This window comes from Osmerus eperlanus, chromosome 13 (genome assembly GCF_963692335.1).
Source record: "Osmerus eperlanus chromosome 13, fOsmEpe2.1, whole genome shotgun sequence".
Lineage (NCBI taxonomy): Eukaryota > Metazoa > Chordata > Actinopteri > Osmeriformes > Osmeridae > Osmerus > Osmerus eperlanus.
In genome coordinates, this window is record NC_085030.1 from 8105280 (window position 1) to 8126136 (window position 20857).

At 42.0% G+C, this 20857-nt stretch overlaps 1 protein-coding gene across 2 annotated transcripts in view; it reads left to right on the forward strand.

Moving 5' to 3' along the window:
• Positions 1-1829: 1829 nt before the first annotated feature.
• The window catches only part of tnmd (tenomodulin), a 32545-nt gene continuing 13517 nt past the window's right edge, over positions 1830-20857 (forward strand). For both annotated transcript variants that reach the window (XM_062476748.1, XM_062476750.1), the window contains exons 1-2: positions 1830-1978; positions 4588-4722. In XM_062476748.1, coding sequence (XP_062332732.1) covers positions 1931-1978; positions 4588-4722 — 183 coding nt within the window. In that variant the 5' untranslated portion in view covers positions 1830-1930. The remainder of the gene's footprint in view (positions 1979-4587; positions 4723-20857) is intronic.

Below are 20857 nucleotides of genomic sequence, written 5' to 3' on the forward strand. Positions count from 1 at the left end.
CTCTCTCTCTCTCTTAGCCCTCTCACCTCTCCTGTAAGGTCCAGTTAATCTATGTTGCGCTCACTAACCATGACCAGTTGAATACAGCCCTGCAGGGATGGTAGGACAGAGGTGAGAGCTGTAGTAGTGTCCATGGACTTTGTCAAATGTATCTTTCATAACTATGACTGAGCGTAACGAGAGTGGACTGTAAGGATATGAATTGTAGAGATAAATGCTGTATTTTGTACCAGTAAAACCTTTTACAATTATATATTTTATATTATCTTTACTTGTTGCATTGCAGTTAAGTTAATTACTGGTCTGTGGTTGTGGACTTGATTTGTCAGCCAAATCAAAGTGAAATTGTGCCCCATGATAGTATAGGTTTATTTTAGTTTACAATGAAGTAAATATGTCACAACTCACAGATGATCTTAGAAGGGGTCACCCTGTTAGCCACCCGGTGACCTTGCAACGCGATTGGAAAGACTCAAATAGAACATTTTAATTGGAAACATTTATTGTAAGGCCCAACAGCAATATTTACACCTCCGGTGTAAACATAAAAGATAACATCAGGGTTATCAAATTCCTGTGAATGCTAGTCAGAGCTAGGGCAGGGAGGGGAAAGAGCAAATGTTTATTTTCTAATTCTTCCACGTTTGCATAGGCTGTTCCCATCAGCCCTGCTCTAATCTGTGGGTATCTAGAGCATGGTTCACCTCTAAATTGCTGTTTATTTTCTCCAATAGATGTTGAAGCATTGCCCTGGATCTGAATGCTAGTGTGGAGAATGGGCTTCTCTGGATGCTTAGGTCCATTGCTGACACAACACTACTCCTGAAAAACCTGCTGCTTGATTTACCCAAGCAAAATGCCACTGTAATTGTTTAGATTTATATCAATGGGAAAGAGCTGACTAATGCCTATGGCTATCAGATCTGACAGTCCTGATGTGTGGTAAAATGTTGCCTGCCGCACTAAAGGCTCACAGCTTGACCAGTCTTAGCCCTCATAATATTCTCTATAGCGCTGACCTCTGGCGTCCTTATTTATGTGCTGTGTTGAAATACATGTTCTGTATGTTCTATGTTCCTCTGAACACATTTGCTAATAAAGATAACCTAAATAGCATATGGATATGGGATTTCACATTAGTAACTACTGCTGCACATATTGCGTAGATACAAGAGCATGTGCTCAGATCTCATGTGGACTTCCCTTGTCATAAAACTGTTGGTGCTACTGTATGGAGTGCAACACATTGAACCAAGTTTTCACTCCCCCCTGTCTGAAAGCTTTGGTTGACAGATGTTTGCTTCCAGACTCTTTTACTGAGTCGTCATAGCCTTAAACTATAAAGGTGTCAAACAGTGCATTGTATAATAGTTCTTGTCTATCTCAGTTTGCACAGAAAATGAACTGTTTTCCCTTTGCTTGAAGTGAAAGCCCTGTACTGAGAGCAGCTTCAATATGCATGGTTATATCTTATTGAGGGCAGTTATTTGGTGGTTGTACAGTCAGACTTCAGAACAAAAGGGTGAAATTGTACAATCATTATTTCAACTGCTCATAGAATGTGACGGAAAAGGATGGCAATTTCATACATACCACCCCCTTTCCTAAGGGTATATTTCTTCCAAAATACAACATTTTGAAAGTGTAGACAAACATCTTACAGCACAGTAACACATCGTTATCGCTGAAATAGGATCTACCTCAGATAGTCCATCCTTTGAATTTAAAGTAGTCTTCAGCAGGAGACATCTGCTGGAATAAAGAGAATCGCAAGTGTTTTAGTAAATCCATCCCATCTGCAAGCTCCCTCCCCTCAGAGCACTCCCAAATTACCAAAGGAATGAAGTTGGGACTCTTTGCCTTCTGTAGACTCAGTAGCTCCCCCAGCTAGGAAGAGTCAATCTGGAGGAATACCTTCCTGGGTTGAATAATGGAAAATAGTTCCCAATCCTGCAGCCAACAGGCTCTTTGGAAAGATGTGAGTCTTAATGTTTGTTTGTTTTTTACCATTAATTGATTGTATGACACTGGATTATACAGAATCATGGTTATACATTATAAAGTTGGCTATTATAAAATGTTGGTCATAAATTAAAGTGTAATTTAGTGTGGCTGAATGTTCTGTTAATCACATAACAAAATTATTTCAAATGTTCCTACACAAAGGTTGTTTTGTTGAGGAGGACTATTGCATTTTGTTTTCATCAAGGTACAATCTACCTCACATTTAAAGTTTTTCTATCCAACACAAATATCAGCCTATGAAATCTGAAATGGAATGAGACTTGATATTGGTATCTGGCTGAGTGGTTTAAGAGTGCTATATTCTCCACCTCTCCATCTTCTTTGTCTCCTTGGATCCTTGTCTTTTTATTTGTCCTTGCTGTGGAGTTCACCTGTGTCACTGGGTTTCCTTTATTCCTCCATAATGTGTTTGCTCACGCTCACTGAGTTTCCACATATATCTGTCGTGTTTTGTTTCTGAGTGCTTGTTTAGCTCTGGGACCAGAAGAAAAATAAGAAATATATATATTGCTTCTATAATCTCAGGATTTCTACCCTCACTGCTGTTTCGATGTGTAAGACATACGTAGTCAATGTGACAATGACTTGCAAGATACCTCTACATCGATCTTAGAAAGAGAAATATGATCTCCAATAAAAAAAGTTGTTCTCCATTCTCACATTCCTACATAGATATCTGCAGCAGATATTATGTAAGATGAGTTATGATTGAGAAAACACCTGTGGAATAGCTTTCAGGACATACAGTACTTTGTAAGGTAAAGGCTGACAGTTCTTAGTCTTGTGTGATAAATCAGATATTAAAAATTAGTATGCACTGTGGCCTAATATTATAATTACTATCACTCTGAATTTATACTGACCTGCCCTTTAATAACATAACTTTGCTTATGCTTGTTTAGCTTTGGCAGTTCTGTGTTAAAGGTTTATGAGTGTGTGTGTTTTCTTCAGAACAGTAGGGGGCCCCAGGCTCTGCCCAACATAAGCTAGATCTTGCCGCCTTCAGAGTAACCGCCTAGTTGACTCTCGATCCATAAACCCCTTTAAAACCTGTCAGCTGCCTTTGCTCAGAATCAGACATACCATCCTTCTCTCTCTTCTCTCTCTTTCTCTCTCAGTAGTGTATCTCTTTCTCTCACTCTCTCTCTTTCTCTCTCTCTCTCTCTCTCTCTCTCTCTCTCTCTCTCTCTCTCTCTCTCTCTCTCTCTCTCTCTCTCTCTCTCTCTCTCTCTCTCTCACTCTCACTCTCACTCTCACTCTCTCTGTCTGTCTGTGAGCACTTTAATTTTGTCTTCTTGTCAAGTTTCCAATGGTTATGCAAGCCTCTGGAGGAGAGTGGAGACTACAGCCACATATTTTTCCACGCAGGGAGAAATTCTTTACGTAAGGAATTTCTGAAGCCCTGCTTATACGACTTTCTGTTTGCCATCATACCTGCTTTGTCTGTTTGAAGCCAGGGTGTCCAATTGTCCCACATTGGAGAAATATACTGTAGATTATGAAACCTGGATATATTCATATCCAAATTAATGTACTTATTTCTTCCGTTTGAAATTACTGTAATAAAAAGTATGCTAGGATTGAGAGACATTTGGAAAATCTAATCTAATATAAGTCAAAAGAAGATGTACAGTACAGGTCAAAGCTGGATTTAAAACACAAAGAGGCATCTGCTGGACATTGAAATAACAAATCTATTCAGCACTCATCACCCATCTTCTTTTTGTTGTCTTCTGAGACCTTCAAAAGCCATCCTGTGTGAATCTAGTGCATTCATTCTCACACTGCCTGGGGACAAAAGCCAGGCTTTATTAATTTGTGGCCTTAAGCTTGGGGAATTGAGTTCAGCAGGGAGAGTTTTAATTTGAGGGAAAGTTTAATAAACGTAACCTTTAAAATCTCAGCAGACTGCGCCACTTACATCTCCCATTTCTACATTATTTACTTCAGTCTCTGAATTACAGCCACCATCATTCATCTTGATCATAACGCACTTCAAATTCCAAGCATGTGTGTATCACCTGCTTCATCAATGGGAATATTCTGTGAAGCGTCGCAGGTTCTACAGGGGTCAAGGTGACGTGGATGTTTCTAGAACAGATGTCTTCTAGTTTCTACTACAGTACACACCCTGGAAATGACTGCGTTGTCTTAGAAAGTTTGAATGTGCTTTCTGACGTAATGAATGATTCTGTTGATACAGTGATCGTGCCAGTGCAAGGCAACCTTGTGAGGTTTTCTAGAGATTATGAAAAACAAATGATTTTAACTTCAGTTGTTTTGAAAGTGCATATTTTTATGTCAAGTCACATTACAAACAGTCGAAGAGAATGCCATGGACAACTGAAGTAACTGCATCATTTTCAAATCCTTGTTACAAATTGAACATTTCAGAAGTTCAATGTCAATAGATTTGGTTACAAGACAATTATCTCCCAATCTGTCACATAGGTCTTGTGCAAGTTAATTTACTCACTACTGATAGTATCGCAGTGGAAGATTGAAACAGAAGCAGCCGAATACAACTCTTCACAACAGTTTTGCTGTCTACTTTCTTCCTAGGTGGAGGCTGGGAAGGAGAGGAAGGCCAGGTACCGCAGCTACCAAAGGGGGGCCGTAATCCTGGGCCTGCTCCTCCTGACACTAACCCTGGGAGTTTTCAGCCTCAGGAATCTCTGGAGCCCCAGTCTGGCAAAGGTAAGACATGGCTTATCTGCCTGACAACAAGTTGCAAGGGGACCATCAACACTGGATCTCTCCAGAGCATCGGATGACAGGAATTTCTTCTGTCGTTGAAATCATTTCTTTCGGCTTTTACGTCAAGATTAAAGAGGCATTTTGCCTTCTCCTCAGTAACTTCAGATGTCATTTGCCAGACGAGTCATGTTAAAATGGAAGGACTGACCACACAATGCCCTAGAGTCTCTTTATTTAGTGTTGTATTTCACTGAATTTGAAGCTGCAATATTTATGGAAAGTCCTGACTGTCAAGTCTGTAATTTAGAAATATCACAGTGTTGTATGTTGGCTTCTACAATCCAAAAGTTAGCCTACAGAATAATTCATAAACTGGTCTATTAGCTACTCTATATTCATAATGTAATGTAAAATGTTGTCACAATTCAACTGCCTGAATCCTGACTCCAGCCAACCTTAATTGCTGTTGACCCTAGTGGCTACACTGGAACTTGAGCCTACTGGTGTTATAATTAAAGTAAACTCTTATTCTGGCAATTCATCTTGTAAAATCCAATTCGTTCACTTTTGATGGAGAGTGCTTTCATTCTGCTGCCTTCTCCTACAATCCCTTAGAGGCCTAAAAGCTCATTTACTCAAGACTGAGGCAAAAAAAAGAAATACACAGATCATTTATCTGAAATTAGACAGTCGTTGTGTTCCAGGCACTATTCTAAACTTGAGAGACATATTACAAAGTATTTTATTTTATTAAATGTTTAACTTTATATGTATAAAAGAGCCTCTATATCCTTCTTTGTCAACAGTATACTGTTCCACAGGCATTGTTTAGTCTTGACAATAATATATAGTGGAAATCCAAATAAGTAACAACAGAACATTCTACTATTCTGAACCATACTATATTGCATTGCATCAATGCTCCCTTAAGAAACAACATGCAAGAATACTGAGCAAGTTTCCTACACCTAATTGAACTTTTGTGTCCATATTAATGTGTATTAGTTTTTCAAGTAGACTGCGTAACCCTGTAATTTCAAGCTGAAGACTCATCTCCATTTCCTGTACAGACAGCCAGTGTCCAGCTCCACTTCCTGTAAAGACAGCCAGTGTCCAGCTCCACTTCCTGTACAGACAGCCAGTGTCCAGCTCCATTTCCTGTACAGACAGCCAGTGTCAAGGTCCACTTCCTGTACAGACAGCCAGTGTCCAGCTCCATTTCCTGTACAGACAGCCAGTGTCCAGCTCCACTTCCTGTACAGACAGCCAGTGTCCAGCTCCATTTCCTGTACAGACAGCCAGTGTCCAGCTCCATTTCTTGTAGACAGCCAGTGTCCAGCTCCACTTCCTGTACAGACAGCCATTGTCCAGCTCCATTTCCTGTAGACAGCCAGTGTCCAGCTCCACTTACTGTACAGACAGCCAGAGTCCAGCTCCACTCCCTGTACAGACAGCCAGAGTCCAGCTCCACTCCCTGTACAGACAGCCAGTGTCCAGCTCCACTTACTGTACAGACAGCCAGAGTCCAGCTCCACTCCCTGTACAGACAGCCAGAGTCCAGCTCCACTCCCTGTACAGACAGCCAGTGTCCAGCTCCACTTACTGTACAGACAGCCAGTGTCCAGCTCCACTCCCTGTACAGACAGCCAGTGTCCAGCTCCACTCCCTGTACAGACAGCCAGAGTCCAGCTCCACTCCCTGTACAGACAGCCAGTGTCCAGCTCCATTTCCTGTACAGACAGCCAGTGTCCAGCTCCACTTCCTGTACAGACAGCCAGTGTCAAGCTCCACTTCCTGTACAGACAGCCAGTGTCCAAGTCCGTGTCTCTCTGGATCCTTCACCTCAGAGCGCATCTTCTTTGTCCTTGTTAAATATTTCATGTTTGAGGTGGAGGATGATTATTTCCCCTTTAATAAGCTGTGAGCTTGAGAGACATATTACAAAGTATTTTATTTTATTAAATGTTTAACTTTATATGTATAAAAGAGCCTCTATATCCTTCTTTGTCAACAGTATACTGTTCCACAGGCATTGTTTAGTCTTGACAATAATATATAGTGGAAATCCAAATAAGTAACAACAGAACATTCTACTATTCTGAACCATACTATATTGCATTGCATCAATGCTCCCTTAAGAAACAACATGCAAGAATACTGAGCAAGTTTCCTACACCTAATTGAACTTTTGTGTCCATATTAATGTGTATTAGTTTTTCAAGTAGACTGCGTAACCCTGTAATTTCAAGCTGAAGACTCATCTCCATTTCCTGTACAGACAGCCAGTGTCCAGCTCCACTTCCTGTAAAGACAGCCAGTGTCCAGCTCCACTTCCTGTACAGACAGCCAGTGTCCAGCTCCATTTCCTGTACAGACAGCCAGTGTCAAGGTCCACTTCCTGTACAGACAGCCAGTGTCCAGCTCCACTTCCTGTACAGACAGCCAGTGTCCAGCTCCACTTCCTGTACAGACAGCCAGTGTCCAGCTCCATTTCCTGTACAGACAGCCAGTGTCCAGCTCCATTTCTTGTAGACAGCCAGTGTCCAGCTCCACTTCCTGTACAGACAGCCATTGTCCAGCTCCATTTCCTGTAGACAGCCAGTGTCCAGCTCCACTTACTGTACAGACAGCCAGAGTCCAGCTCCACTCCCTGTACAGACAGCCAGAGTCCAGCTCCACTCCCTGTACAGACAGCCAGTGTCCAGCTCCATTTCCTGTACAGACAGCCAGTGTCCAGCTCCATTTCCTGTACAGACAGCCAGTGTCAAGCTCCACTTCCTGTACAGACAGCCAGTGTCCAAGTCCGTGTCTCTCTGGATCCTTCACCTCAGAGCGCATCTTCTTTGTCCTTGTTAAATATTTCATGTTTGAGGTGGAGGATGATTATTTCCCCTTTAATAAGCTGTGAGCCACTCTCATGTGGCACAAAATATGTGTTAGTGGAGGAGGTTGCCTGAGCCTTGGACATGAGGCCGGCGAACACTCACTTGTGCTTTAATGGGGTCTTAAGGGGAAGGCCCAACCTCTAGCCCACATCAGTGAGCAAGATGGAGGCACTTCAAAGCGTTATCACCTGTCTGTCTGTCTGATGGGAAGCCCCAAAAGACGCTGGCAGTCAAAACGTGCAAAAACACATCCCCACCAAGCTGGTCTACGGGGACTTTTTCACAGATAACGTGCGGATGTGCATGCCTGTGGTTATGTGGGCTTCACCTGTTTAAAAAACAGCTTGTACAGACAATGAAACCTGTATGCAATCGTTACAGCTTAAGGCAGCAACATCACAGCCCACCTATGAATATTTCAAACACAACAATGTATATTTGATGACACCCATCACCCCTTCCTACCTCCGTTTGGACAAGTCTGTCATTTCTGTGCTATCAGGGTCTCTTCCAGAGCCTCTCCATAAACTGTTATGGCTCCTTTCCTCAGCTAAGCTTTAACCCCTGGCAATGTAATTAAAACTCATTAAATCAATCCAGCAGAGGACTGTCTGAGTCACACCCTATTCTAGTAGTGCGTTCCACCACAGTAATCTGCAGCGCATGGCTTTACATAAACTACCATGGAAAGGTAATTTGCTGGGCGCATTGTATTTCAATATGACATGATAACCACATGGGATCTTCTTTTAATTACTTGCAAACATATGTTGTAACAGAGACCTAGGGAAGTTTGCCATCATCTTGCTGCCTAATGTGTGTGTGTGTGTGTGTGTGTGTGGGTGTGGGTGTGTGTGTGTGTGTGTGTGTGTGTGTGTGTGTGTGTGTGTGTCTTACAGCACAGTTCTATCTCAATGTTTGAGGAGTGCTCATTAGGGTTTGGGTCCCAAAATCTCATAGGGGTTCATGCATTGCTGTATATGAATCAGATGTTTCTGCTACCATGCACTGGGTCCACAGGAATATAGTCTTCTAGATAATGGGTATGGCAGTTTAACACTTGCATTCCTTGAACAAGAAATCACCACATCTAAATAGGATCATAATTTTTCTGCTGTTTCATTCAAGTTAATATATATTCATGTGAACTTCTATTCAATTGAATTGTGTATATAAACAGTTTGATCAGTATAAACACCGTTATGATCAAATGTATGCTAATGACTTTGGAGTAACTCCAGCTAGGAAACGTGTTCAGAAGCAATCGACCACCAGCTGAGTGTTTTGGCCAGTGCAAACACTTACAATTATATCCTGTTCATTTTGTGTCGTTTTCTAAAACTCTCTTCTAAAAGTCTCCTCAATGTGTGAGCCACTTTCCTTTAGATTAATTTCAATGCTGCTACCATCCACAGAAAGCCGGGAGCCATTGTAATCCAGAGGGCCCTGGGGAGCCCAGACAGCTCACAGGTGCTGTCGGTCAGTACGCTGAAATTGCTTCAGAAACACATGAGTGTCAGGCCAGAGGGAAGCGCTCCATTATTCAACCTGAAATTGCATTGCTCACCTTGATGCATTCTCCCCTGTTCCCCAGACAGCCCCTCACTCGTCGCCCCTGACCGTCTCTTGAAGGCCTCTGTGTCAGGACGGGGTGGCTTAATGAACAATGTTGCACCTGCGCTTTTCTAATGGTCACAGGTGCTGTGCTCGTCGACAGCCCTCTTCAGTTTGTTTGTTTACCACTCATGTCCTGTGTCCATCTCATAGTCCCGTCTGTGGCCCCGGAGGGTCACGATGTGGCAAGGGCGGGGGAGGGGGGAGGGGAGCTGATGATGACATCACACTATCATCCTATCACATACTCGCCTCGCTATTCACCAAGCGTTACTTGGAAGAGAGAAGAGGCACTTTCCCCAGCAGCCTGTGTCTTCTCCTTTCCTTCATGCTGTCTCGTGGAGGAATAATTATTCTAATGGAGCAGCCGGGCCTATCGGAACAGCTGGTTTAGGCAGGACCCTCTGGGAGTCCTTGCCTTCAGCCTGTAATCTTTTCTGATTTTACATGTCAAGCTCATTCAGTCATTAAGAGCCCCCGTGTCCACCTCTTCTTCTTCTCCTCTCAGGCTGCTCTCATCCTGAGATGATGCATGGTGCTTTCTAGTGAGAGAGCAACAACGGGGACGAGGGGGACGAGGACGAGGGGGTGGGGGGGGGGGGGCGAGCATTGCTTAAATCCTGCCTCTGGGATCAATGCTGCCACAAGCAGGAGCATGAGAACACCACAAAGCATGCTGGGAACACTCGGTGAGCCGTGCAGCGTTGCAGAGTGTCTGTGGAACTCTTTTCAGAAGCGGTTGTGATGGGGAGTAGAGGAGATTAGCATTTGAATGGGCAGAATTCTACTTCACAATCTCCGCCAGCATCTCTATGTGACGTGTTGCATGTACAGTGGGTACACGAAGGCAAAGGCTGGTTGGCTTGTCTCCTACTTACTTCTCTCTCTATCTCTGTCTCGCTCTTTCTCTTTCTCTATCTCTCTTTTCTCTCGATCTTTGCCTATTTTTCTCCGGTGTGAGTGCCAAGCCTTATTCTCCCCTCTGTTGTACAATTTAGAATGTGATTGAGCTTTCACATTCTGTTTTTCTCTCACAGTAAGTCGAGTCCTCTAGTCCTGTCACAGTGCATTGCCAGCTACGCAGGGAATGTGGAGAGGAGAGTAGAGTCCTCCACAGCATCTGCACCGCATTATACCTTCACCACATCCGCACGGCTACACACACATTCAAGCCTTGTGATGGAAAATCCTGGTTCACTATAAAATGTCATTCACAACACTGCTGTGCCGTATACAATGGAAAACTTCAATATGTAATCAAAATCACAATGTGGTTGACATCTGTGTGGAAAATGACTTTGCTACTGATTCATAGCAAGATAATACACAGCATGTCAATCTGTCAGCAACCTGAAGCTCTTCAAGTCTCCATGAAGGTGTTGTGTTCTTATCAGACTCTGTCAACACAAGCAAACTACGCAGTGTCGACGCTCAACTGGGCCAAGAAAGATCTTCCTGTTGTTTTGTGTGGCAGAACTCATCAAGGGTAGCCTGCAATAAAGTCCCCTTTGCCTGCCAGATGTTCTTTGCTTTGTCAGTCATCGCTGATAAAGCTTTGTGAAGATCCCGTTCATTCCAAGATCAAATATGAAATGCCATCATCTTCCCCTGGGAAACAGGCTTGTTTTGATACAAAGCAGGTGAAGCTAAGGCTACCTGGTGTTTCTCTCACTGTCTAGTTTGGGGAACAGACACTCTGCCACGCTGAACTTGTTTCAGTTTTGATATACCGGGGTGTATTTTGTTCGAATTATTGAATTACAAGAACAGAGTATGTCACGAATAAAAACAAACTGCTAAAAGTATGACATTTTTGTGGCACCTTTGCCAACACAATAGACATCTCTGAAGATAGCCTCAGATCTAGAAATAAATAAAACATCACACATCCAGAAACACTGAAGCAATCTCAGCTACAAACCGCTTTAAATTGATGATTGCATAATTTATCTCTGTAATAGGTAGCAATGACAGAAGGCAAGCTATCATTTTTACCAGCTGAAAGTCGAACAAGCCATTGTAATCCTACAAATGTACTATCTGTCTTGTCCACTCAACTAACTTTTTTGCATCGCAGAGTTCTGGTATGGTGTTGAGTCCATGATGTCCTCCACTGGGTCCTTTCTCTGAGCGTTCTCTTGCTGCAGTGTTTTTTGACTATATCTGCTGGATGTACAGTATGTGAAGCTCAAGAAACTATCTTGGCCTGAGATTCCATTTCAAAAACAGATATTAAGGCCTCGATCTGTTTCATGTGAGAGTCCACAATACCCTGCCAGGAAGCAGAAAAACAATACTCCATCACAGTCGCTCAGGAGGCCAGTCCTACTACTGCTATTTCCTTTCTGCAGCTGTTTCCAGAAGCTAGAGCTCAGACAGCAGGATCTGCTGCTTCAGGAAACCCGACATAAAAGCAAGTCAAGGTTTGAACTTTGTTTACAGTAGGCATACTGTAGCTGCACTGAAGACACAATGTCATATTGATGGTTAGAGAGGAGTAGAGATTTGCGAGATACATGTTTGATTATAACAGTCTAAAGTGGATATTATATTGAAAGCTATTATTAGACCATGATTTGTCTGGCCTTTGCTATTAAATAATGTCACCTTTACTGGTAATATCTGAGTAAACAAGTATAAAAAGTATTGACTGTAAGTCAGTGTGTACAACCACCAACGCACATGTCAAAATACAGCTAATATCAGTTGAAAAAGGCTATCTGCTGTATGTCTAGCACAGTTCTTTTAAAGTGTAACATGTTAAGTGTTAGATGTATTGGTTGTGAATTGTAGAATTTGTCCAACAGCAGATGAAAAGAAAGGAACAATGTATCCATAGTGTGGACAGTACATTTAGTCATTTAGCAGACGCTCTTATCCAGAGCGACTTATAGTACGTACAGGGACATTCTCCCCGAGGCAAGTAGGGTGAAGTGCCTTGCCCAAGGACACAACGTCATTTGGCACAGCCGGGGAATCGAACCAACAACCCTCTGATTAATAGCCCGACTCCCTAACTTTCAGCCAGCCATCTGACCCCCTAGAGTAATGATAACTTTAGCGTATAGATGGTCCACAGTCTTTTGTGAGACTTGGCAGAAAGTCTGATGGATTACTGGAATACTATTAAATATACTTTGAAAGCTTGCACTAGTCAGTGATGTGCCTAACCGCATTCAGGCTGTCTGAGAACCTGTTCATTTCCCTCAATCAGGGGAAAGTGGCTGAGCGCTTCTGCTGCATTTCTTATGCAAATTATGGACTTGTTCTCTGTACTAATGGAAAAGTATACAGGTTATAGAAGTAGACTGATTACAACACCAGGTAACTGCGCAGAATGTGGCCTTCAATTAAGTGCTGCAGATTGATTCAAACCCATTTTCATGAATCTACATATTACGTACAGAATTATGTCCAATATGTGTTTGCAGGGTAAAGAGAGGGAATGTTGTATTTAACTGTGTGTAGAGTAAGAAAACATAATCCAAATTCAAGCGAAAAAAATCCTATAAAAACATGAATACAGTATTTACTGTTGATAAACTACACAATTGTTATCCTAGTAAACCTTTAAATTTCCTTAATTGTATACGAGCGAGTAACTCATCGGCTGAGGCCTCAGCACAGGAGCCCGGGTTGCATTCCAGCCTTTTCTTGCATGTACTGCCCTCTCTCTCCCTCACATTTCCTATCACTCACACTGTCTCTATCCCAATAAAGCAGAAACACCCTCAGATATATCTTGAAATGATAGTGAGAATCATGTCCTAATCATTCTTGTGTCTCTGATCACGTGCATTTGTGATGTATGGTAACTGAGGTCTTTCCAATGTCACTCAGTCCCAGAGGAAGGCTAAGCTGTTGACAGGCTGTGTGTATCCAGGGGCGATGGCAGGAGACCAGGGAGACGTGACTGTCACCAGTGGACCCAGTCACACGGCCTGGTGAGACTGTCTGCAGCTAGCCATCACCTCACTTTTACTTTTTTTACGTTTTTTTAAGACAGCTTGGTGTAAACAATGTTCGAACAATTATGGGCCGGTAAATCTCCCAGCCCTCTCTATGGAACCGCTCCCTACAGTTGACCTTTTTTCATGTCATGGAAATCTGTTGTATGAATAATAGACCCTTGGTGAAATGCACCACACTGAGGGATTCACATTCTGTGAAGCATGTTGATTGCTTCCTGGACATTTAAAGAGATCTGGTTGTCTTAAGAATGTATCTATGAACTTCTGATAAAGCAGGTAGTCTTGCAGGTGTCCATTTTCAGAGACAACACAGATGTCATGTTCAAATTATGTCAGAAGCAGTTTGATTTTAAAGTACTCTGTGGACAAAATGCTGTATACAGCAGCCATATATGAGGAAAAGCAAGCTATATGAGGGCATGTTTGGGTTCATAACACACCTGTTACAAGTCTATTAATGAACTCTGGAGGGGAAATGGCTTGGTTGTCCTTTTTAAAACCATCAAACTTCTGTTTTAAAGACTTCCCTTAAAAAAAAGCTATTTTAATAGTTCTTCTTTTTGTAGCTTTAGAACTTTGCAGCCCTAGTTCACTGCTAATGCTGTTCATCTGGCTAAATGATCCTGTGCATGTAAACGTTCCAGAATCCAGACTGACTGCTTTCACAAGCTGTTCCCTAAATGCCACTTAGCTGCAGGAGCCCAGAATGCACTCTTGTCGATTTATTAGAATGTGGCTGAAAACCAAGCAGGGGGACTGGGAGAAGGATCTGCCACAGAGGTGACCTCCCCGATGGCCGTCTGGCTCATAATTCAGTGACTTGCACAGACATCTACTTCAATATTTGGTCTTGCAAAGTCTGTTTTTCATTCATGGAGATGCATCAGAGTGTGGCATAATCTTTGGGGGGATGCCTTAAATGAATATTTCATGCAACATCAACTGCCCTTTTTATTACAGAAGATTGGTCGTATTCAAACAGTGAGAATGGATTCTGATGAACAATCAGAACAGGATTCATGTTCTTCACAAGTATGAGGTGCTCTTCAGACCATCGCAGAGGGGAAACGACCAGCAGGTCAAAAAAAAGCAAGATAAAGGCTGAGAGTGTGAAGTAGAAGATCTTTGTGTCTTTCACCCTTTTTCTTTTCTTTTTTTCAAACTTTGTATTGGTTGTTACTCATTCCAGCGCGGTGATACCGATCAGATGTGCAGACTGGTGGAACTTTGGGGTGTTAGATCATTTACAATGTCCTGAAAAGGTGCCTTTGTCCTGTCTTTGAAAGGTCTGGTGAAGAGCGTATGAGTGATGGGGATTTACAGATTGCAGTCAGAGGAAAAAGGTCACGCTGGCCTGAGCAGAGGTAGTGAGATCATGTGCTCTCTACAACCTTATAGCACAGAATCAAAGGCCTGATAAAAAGAGAGGTCCAGGGGCGTATAGCTAGGAGTTCAATAGATGCTTGACCCTCCCACTGGAAAAAAGCTCTACCTTCTCACCTGCGAGTCACTGTGGCCCAGACTCACGTTCCACCTGCTACTTGTTTTCTGGATTCAGTACTTTAATCCAACACAGCTGAGTAATGTCTGAGGGTTTCTTACCTTATGGAAGCTATTTATTTTTTATGTTGAGATCATGAACACTATTTCAGAAGCACTACAGACAACAATGTATCCCGTTGGCTGAGTTGTCCTCACAATACTGAGTGTTAACCAGAAGATAGAATAACTCCCAAGGCTCCCTCTTCCCAACAGCACATAGCTCTATTACTGGCACAGTGGTTCGTATCAAGGTGATTTATTACCAGAGAGAGCTCAAGTTGTTTAAAATGGCCGGTGCGATTAGTCATAAATGCGAGGTAAAGAAGGGGACCGTGGTGCTCCTGCAAATTAACGGCAGCTGCAGACTGTAGTCGACCATGGCAAGGTGGTCAAACGTGGCAAGCAGCAAAGAGTCACAAGGGAACAAGGAGAGAAAGTGGGTCATTAAACTTCTCTTATGAAAGGAAGAGGGCAGGAGAGGTACACAACATTTTACATTTAAAGATTCAGCATTGAAGACAGAAAATGCCCCTTTTTCAGCAGTGTAAACACACATCTGCAGCACTGTAATTTCTGAATGGTGCTGAACTATCTCGTTAGCAACCCTGCAATTACACTCCTTAAAGTGGCACTCATAGTCAGGTATCAGTCAAGATCTTTTACTTTCAGAAGTGAAACCTGATCTTAGGCAAATTCCAATAAGCTATCTTCCTGAAAGAGTTGAGCATTCCAAACTAAATGTCAAATAGCACAAAGTAGAGGGTCCTGACTGACATCCAAAAACCAGAAGCATAACCTTAGACTGAAAGCCCTGAATTCGTTTTCTCCATTTTGACGTATATTGCTGCCAACAAGAATTTATTGTGCTTGTGTTGATGCTTAGTAAATCATATTTCTTTTCATGTGTGTGTTTAGGTATTCAGACCATTTAAACTTCTCAGAACTACTTCTGTTTGTGGAGATTACTTAAAAGTGTAGGCTTCAGTGGAGTCTGGACCAAAGTGCCAGGCCCTTGACAGAGCCATTAAAATAACTTGGAGTGGCTCTAAAGACGCATTTTCTCTTTACGCATCTAGCAAGATGCACCTCTGCAATTAAAGAAACCACAGAAAAGAGTGGCTGATTATAATGCAAAGTTTTAATCCTTCCTGAGTGATTATATTTAGATTGTGCCATTGATTTTGGGCTCTCTCATTACAGAATGTAAAGTTGGCATACTGTCTGGTTACAGACTGCTTTTAAAGCTTAGGACACAATGTCCAGCTGCTGTGTTCAGAAGAAAACAGTTTGGTCCTGAGGACTCAGGTATGCAGACAAGAAAAGCTCACTGCTTTAAAAAAAGAAAAATACCTTGTAAAATATAACAATAACTACACTAATGGAACTTGATAGAAAACACATTAAGATTTTTTTTTTATTACTGGCACTGCTTCAACTAAATGTTGTACCATTAGAAATAGATGATGTGGATTTGCGTCTGCCCGTGTTGTATTGCTTTCTCTGTTTGCTGTCAAAGCCGTTCTCATTGAGATTGATTCCCTACACCTCCAACAGGCTCATTTTCCTCTGCACTCCCTGAGTTGATGATGTATTAGCCACTGACCACTATTTTCTAAACTGAATTTTCCAAGCTGGCGCCTGTTCAAAAACAGCTGCCTGTCTTCAGCAGACATCACCAAACGCAGGCAAGAGTGTGTCTGGCAGCCCCAGAGCATAGCCACTCCATTTATCCATATTCTCCAGGCCTTGGGAGCTGACAGGCCTGCTAATCAATGTCCACAAGCATAATCCCCCATGTCTCCAGACGCCTCAGAAGCAGATCAGGAAGTCTGCCTGCACCTACAGCACCGCAGAGATAAACAAGGACTATCTAAAGCTCATTTGATATACTAATGCCATTTTTACTTTGAAGCGAGAGAAAACACAAGTGAGATGAAGGCTTTCCAGACAACACGAAGAGCGTGGATCTCTGTGATCTTGCGGCATGGTGAAATTCACATGTAAAGAAGAAGGACCTATTGAACCATTATGTCTATCAACATTCTCTCTGAGAGTAAGAATGTGATCTGTAAAGGAGGAAGACATCCATGAAGCAGGATGGTTGTGTTTCTGCTATATACCCACGAGCAGTCTCTGGTCCTATGGACTCTAAGGCATGCATGTAGCATATGTGAATGCCATCTGTGCTCCTGTCTCCTTGCAGATCTTTCCCGGGTGAAGTTATTTCCCCAGTGGGTCTTGATTTTTCAACAATATGTCCAAAGGTAGTGCATCGCTTTGCTTTTTTTCTGACTTTAATGTCTTGTGTTTCGTGTTTTCTTTCATTACCCCATTGTGTGTTTTTTCAAACAGAAGAGGCCTACCTTCTGTTTGAACATGAGAAAATATCCCCACAGGATATGTGTGCATATTAAATCCTGTGTGTCTCTTTAATTATTATAATTCTAGAAGGTGCTGGAATATTAGCAGACATGCAGTAGTGGTAGGGGAAGTGTTCTTCATTCTTTCACCAACGTTGTTTATAGGCTCAGCACAGTGGTAATTTTCAATGCTTCTAACAGAGATGTTCCTTTCCTTTTTGGAAGGAAAATAAAACCCTTCTAATAAAACAACATTGCGGAGGAGAGAGCAGCCCTGGGGGGACGTTAGTTTCTTTCTCATGTGGCTGCCCATGTGAACAGCGTTGAGCTCTGCTGGATCACCCTGCTGCAGTGTGCTTCAGCTGGAGGACAAGGATCCAGTGGTGTTGCCTCCGAGGGAGAGTGAGAGGAATGTAAGAGAGAGCGAGAGGCAGCGACTGGGAAGGAAAGAAAGAAAGAGGGGGTGTGGGGAGTCAGAGAGAGGGAGAGAGGGAGGGAAGCAAAGAGAGTCCGAAATATTTGAGTTGGGGGGGGGGTGGAAAAGGAAAATATAGAGAGGACGCTTCTATGAAGAAGCTCATTGGCAAAGAACCAAGATTGAACAATTGATTCTCATCTTCTCCTCTTCCTCACACAGCTGTTTTGACTTAACGTTCCGAAAATAAGAAGCCAGTTGAGTATTCTATACCTGTTAGACTGTTTTAACTTTCAGGACATCATTTGTCATATGTTCGATTCAACCATAAAACAATTGTCCCTGAAAAACAATGAGTTTAAAAGCAGCCTCCTAAAGGTGTATATCTATCAGGACATCTGGACCTGAGGCGAGGTACCACCTGAGTATGACGCTGATTGTTGACCAGCGTGTCTGTCATGGCCGCTGCCCACCGCTATCCATCACTGGTACCCCCCAGAGCCCCAGGGGCCTGTTGCTGTGTGGAGCGCCCTCCCCATCACTGCACCCCTCCACCCCCCGTATTCCCCGCTCTCTCCCACTGAGTGACAGGCGTCTGGTCCCGCTTGACTGGAGCCTCTATCTCATCGCCCTCAAGGACGACTAGGGGACGCACTGTCATAAACACATCCCTCCTTTCAACCCCCTACCCACACACACACACCTACCCACCTCACTCACCTGCAACTGCATCAGCATGACCTTTGAATAATGTCCTCCAGTGCCACAACACAGCCCGTTCACACAAACAACCTGCGGGCTCGACTGTGCCTTCCGCTCCTCATTCACTCCCCTCTCTCTGGGTCCACAACTCAAAACAACTGGGTGGAGGTTGTTAAAGGAAAGGTAGCATAATGCATGTGCATTCATGCATAACTAATGAAAAAATACATATAAAGTTCCCATTTACCTCTATGATGGAGTATAAATTCAACAATTTTTGACCACACACAGCGGTTAGAGGGCTGCAAGGGAAACACAACGAGACAGCTCCCTAATATTAAGGGGCTACATTGATTATTTGTCAACTTAGATTGTTTGCTTTAGAATTAGTGTTTAATGTTTCACATGAACCATTCTAGATTGCATACCTGTTGCAACATACATGGTGTTAATTTCATCACTTACTGCAGTTTTTTTACCTGTCAGATTAAAGTGCAGCTAATTCATTCACACAAAAATTGATAACCCATTTTTACTTTTAAGATCAGTTTGGAATGTCATAGTAAGATCTTCCAATACTTGAGTGGGTAATACACTCTCATTATATTGAAAGTAATGTGGTTCCAAGACTCAGATTTGCACCTGTGGCTTTTAATCATACATCTTAAATGTTCTTAATTGAGTGAGTAAGTAAATAAGTAAGACTTTATTTATATAGCACTTTTCATACAAGTAGAAGTAGAAGGCTATGTTTCAATCCTGAGGACTGGTATCATATTCAACAGTATCTTTGTACCTGAAGTTCACACGCTGAAGCTCATCCCTATAATTTGGCTTTTGCTGTGGACATCAAGCTAATTCATTCATGTGACATTACTAAGAAAAGTAAAATGTCCACTCATAGTTTCTCAAAGGTTATATAACCTTGTATATACAGTGTGTACATGTATGATTATATCCATATCTATATATACTGTATATACTGTATGCATATATGACCAATTGTCTAAGCTCTCTACCATGTCATACCTGGAGTAGGACTGTAACCTGTGGTGACTGAAGATTGTTCAGCTCTGCATCAAACTCGGTGTCCAGGAATAAGCAGTGGCCATTCATTTTCATTTTCCAAAAGCAAGAAATGTGTCATGCTAAACCAGCTTTAAACATAGAAATGGTTTGACTACACTGCAGTAATACACTATAATCTATATCAATGATGGGCAGAATCTCAATGCTGGATTTTCATCAGAACAGATTGCCTGCTGAAAATTGAGATTCACTGTTTTAGAATAAATCAATAAAATCCGCAGAATCCCTTTTCCCAGTCCACCTTTATGATAATATGAAAGTAAATGCTTAAATGGAACTTTAATCCATCACTGAGACTTTCAGACTGTTTAATGGTCTTACATTTCCTGATAACTGCTCAACTGCCACTTGAATATCAAGTCTATCTTCATTTGGCTTCGTCATGAGATTTTTAAGTTCAGGTTACCTCCTCTGCCAAGGCCGATGTGACCCATGTTAATGGCTATTTATATTCCAGATTCATTCTTGCACTGATCTTCCATCAAGAATGATACCACATTCAATCATAATTGCTCTCACATCCAAAAGTTTAATGGTAATGCGTGGTTATTTGACATTTGGACTTTTAAAATGTTACCAGTAATACTTGCTAGTAAGTGAGCAACAACATGTATCAACAGTTTTTGGTTTGTTCTTCAGACAACCACGCCCATTGATGTGGAATATTAATCCTAATGGATTTCATTGGCCAGTGTCTGCATTTGTACATTAATAAGTCGTCTCGTTGGTGCAGTATAAGGCACTGATTTGTTACTGAGACAGATGAAGTAAGTAAGTAAGTAAGTAAGTAAGACTTTATTTATATAGCACATTTCATACAAGAATTGTAGCTCAAGGTGCTTTACATAAAATCAATAAAAACAATAATACAAGTGATAAACAATTCAAACAAAAATAAAAATCCCAATAAGATCTCTGTTCAAGAGAGAAAACAACTTGAAAAAGTAGGAAAACCCTTTTGAGATAAAATTACTTAAATGCTTCGGTAAAAAGGTAGGTTTTAAGCTGTCTTTTAAAAATGTCTAGAGTGTTTGCTTCCCTAATATTTATGCAATTTGTTCCATAGTTTTGGGGCGTAATTGACAAAGGCCGAATCACCAATCTTCTTATGACTGCTTCTGGTGACCTCTAATAGGCCTGCATTTGATGATCGCAGTGTTCTAGCTGGTGTGTAGTTTATAAAGGAGTTAGCAATGTAGCTAGGTCCTTGTCCGTGTAGAGCTTTGTATGTGAGGAAAAGGACCTTAAAGTCAATTCTGAAGGTAACAGGGAGCCAGTGTAAAGTAGCTAGGACAGGACTAATGTGTTCTCTCCTTTTAGTTTTGGTTAATAATCTAGCTGCAGAATTTTGAATGAGCTGTAGTCTTTCAGTGGTTTTCTTGGGAATACCAGTGAAAAGTGCGTTACAGTAGTCCAGCCGGCTGGATATAAAAGCATGAATTAACTTCTCTGCATCATTTTGGTTTATGAATGGTCGTACCTTTGCTATATTCCTCAGGTGAAAGAAAGCTGTTTTGGTCACTTTATTAATGTGAGAGTTGAAATTCAAATCTGAGT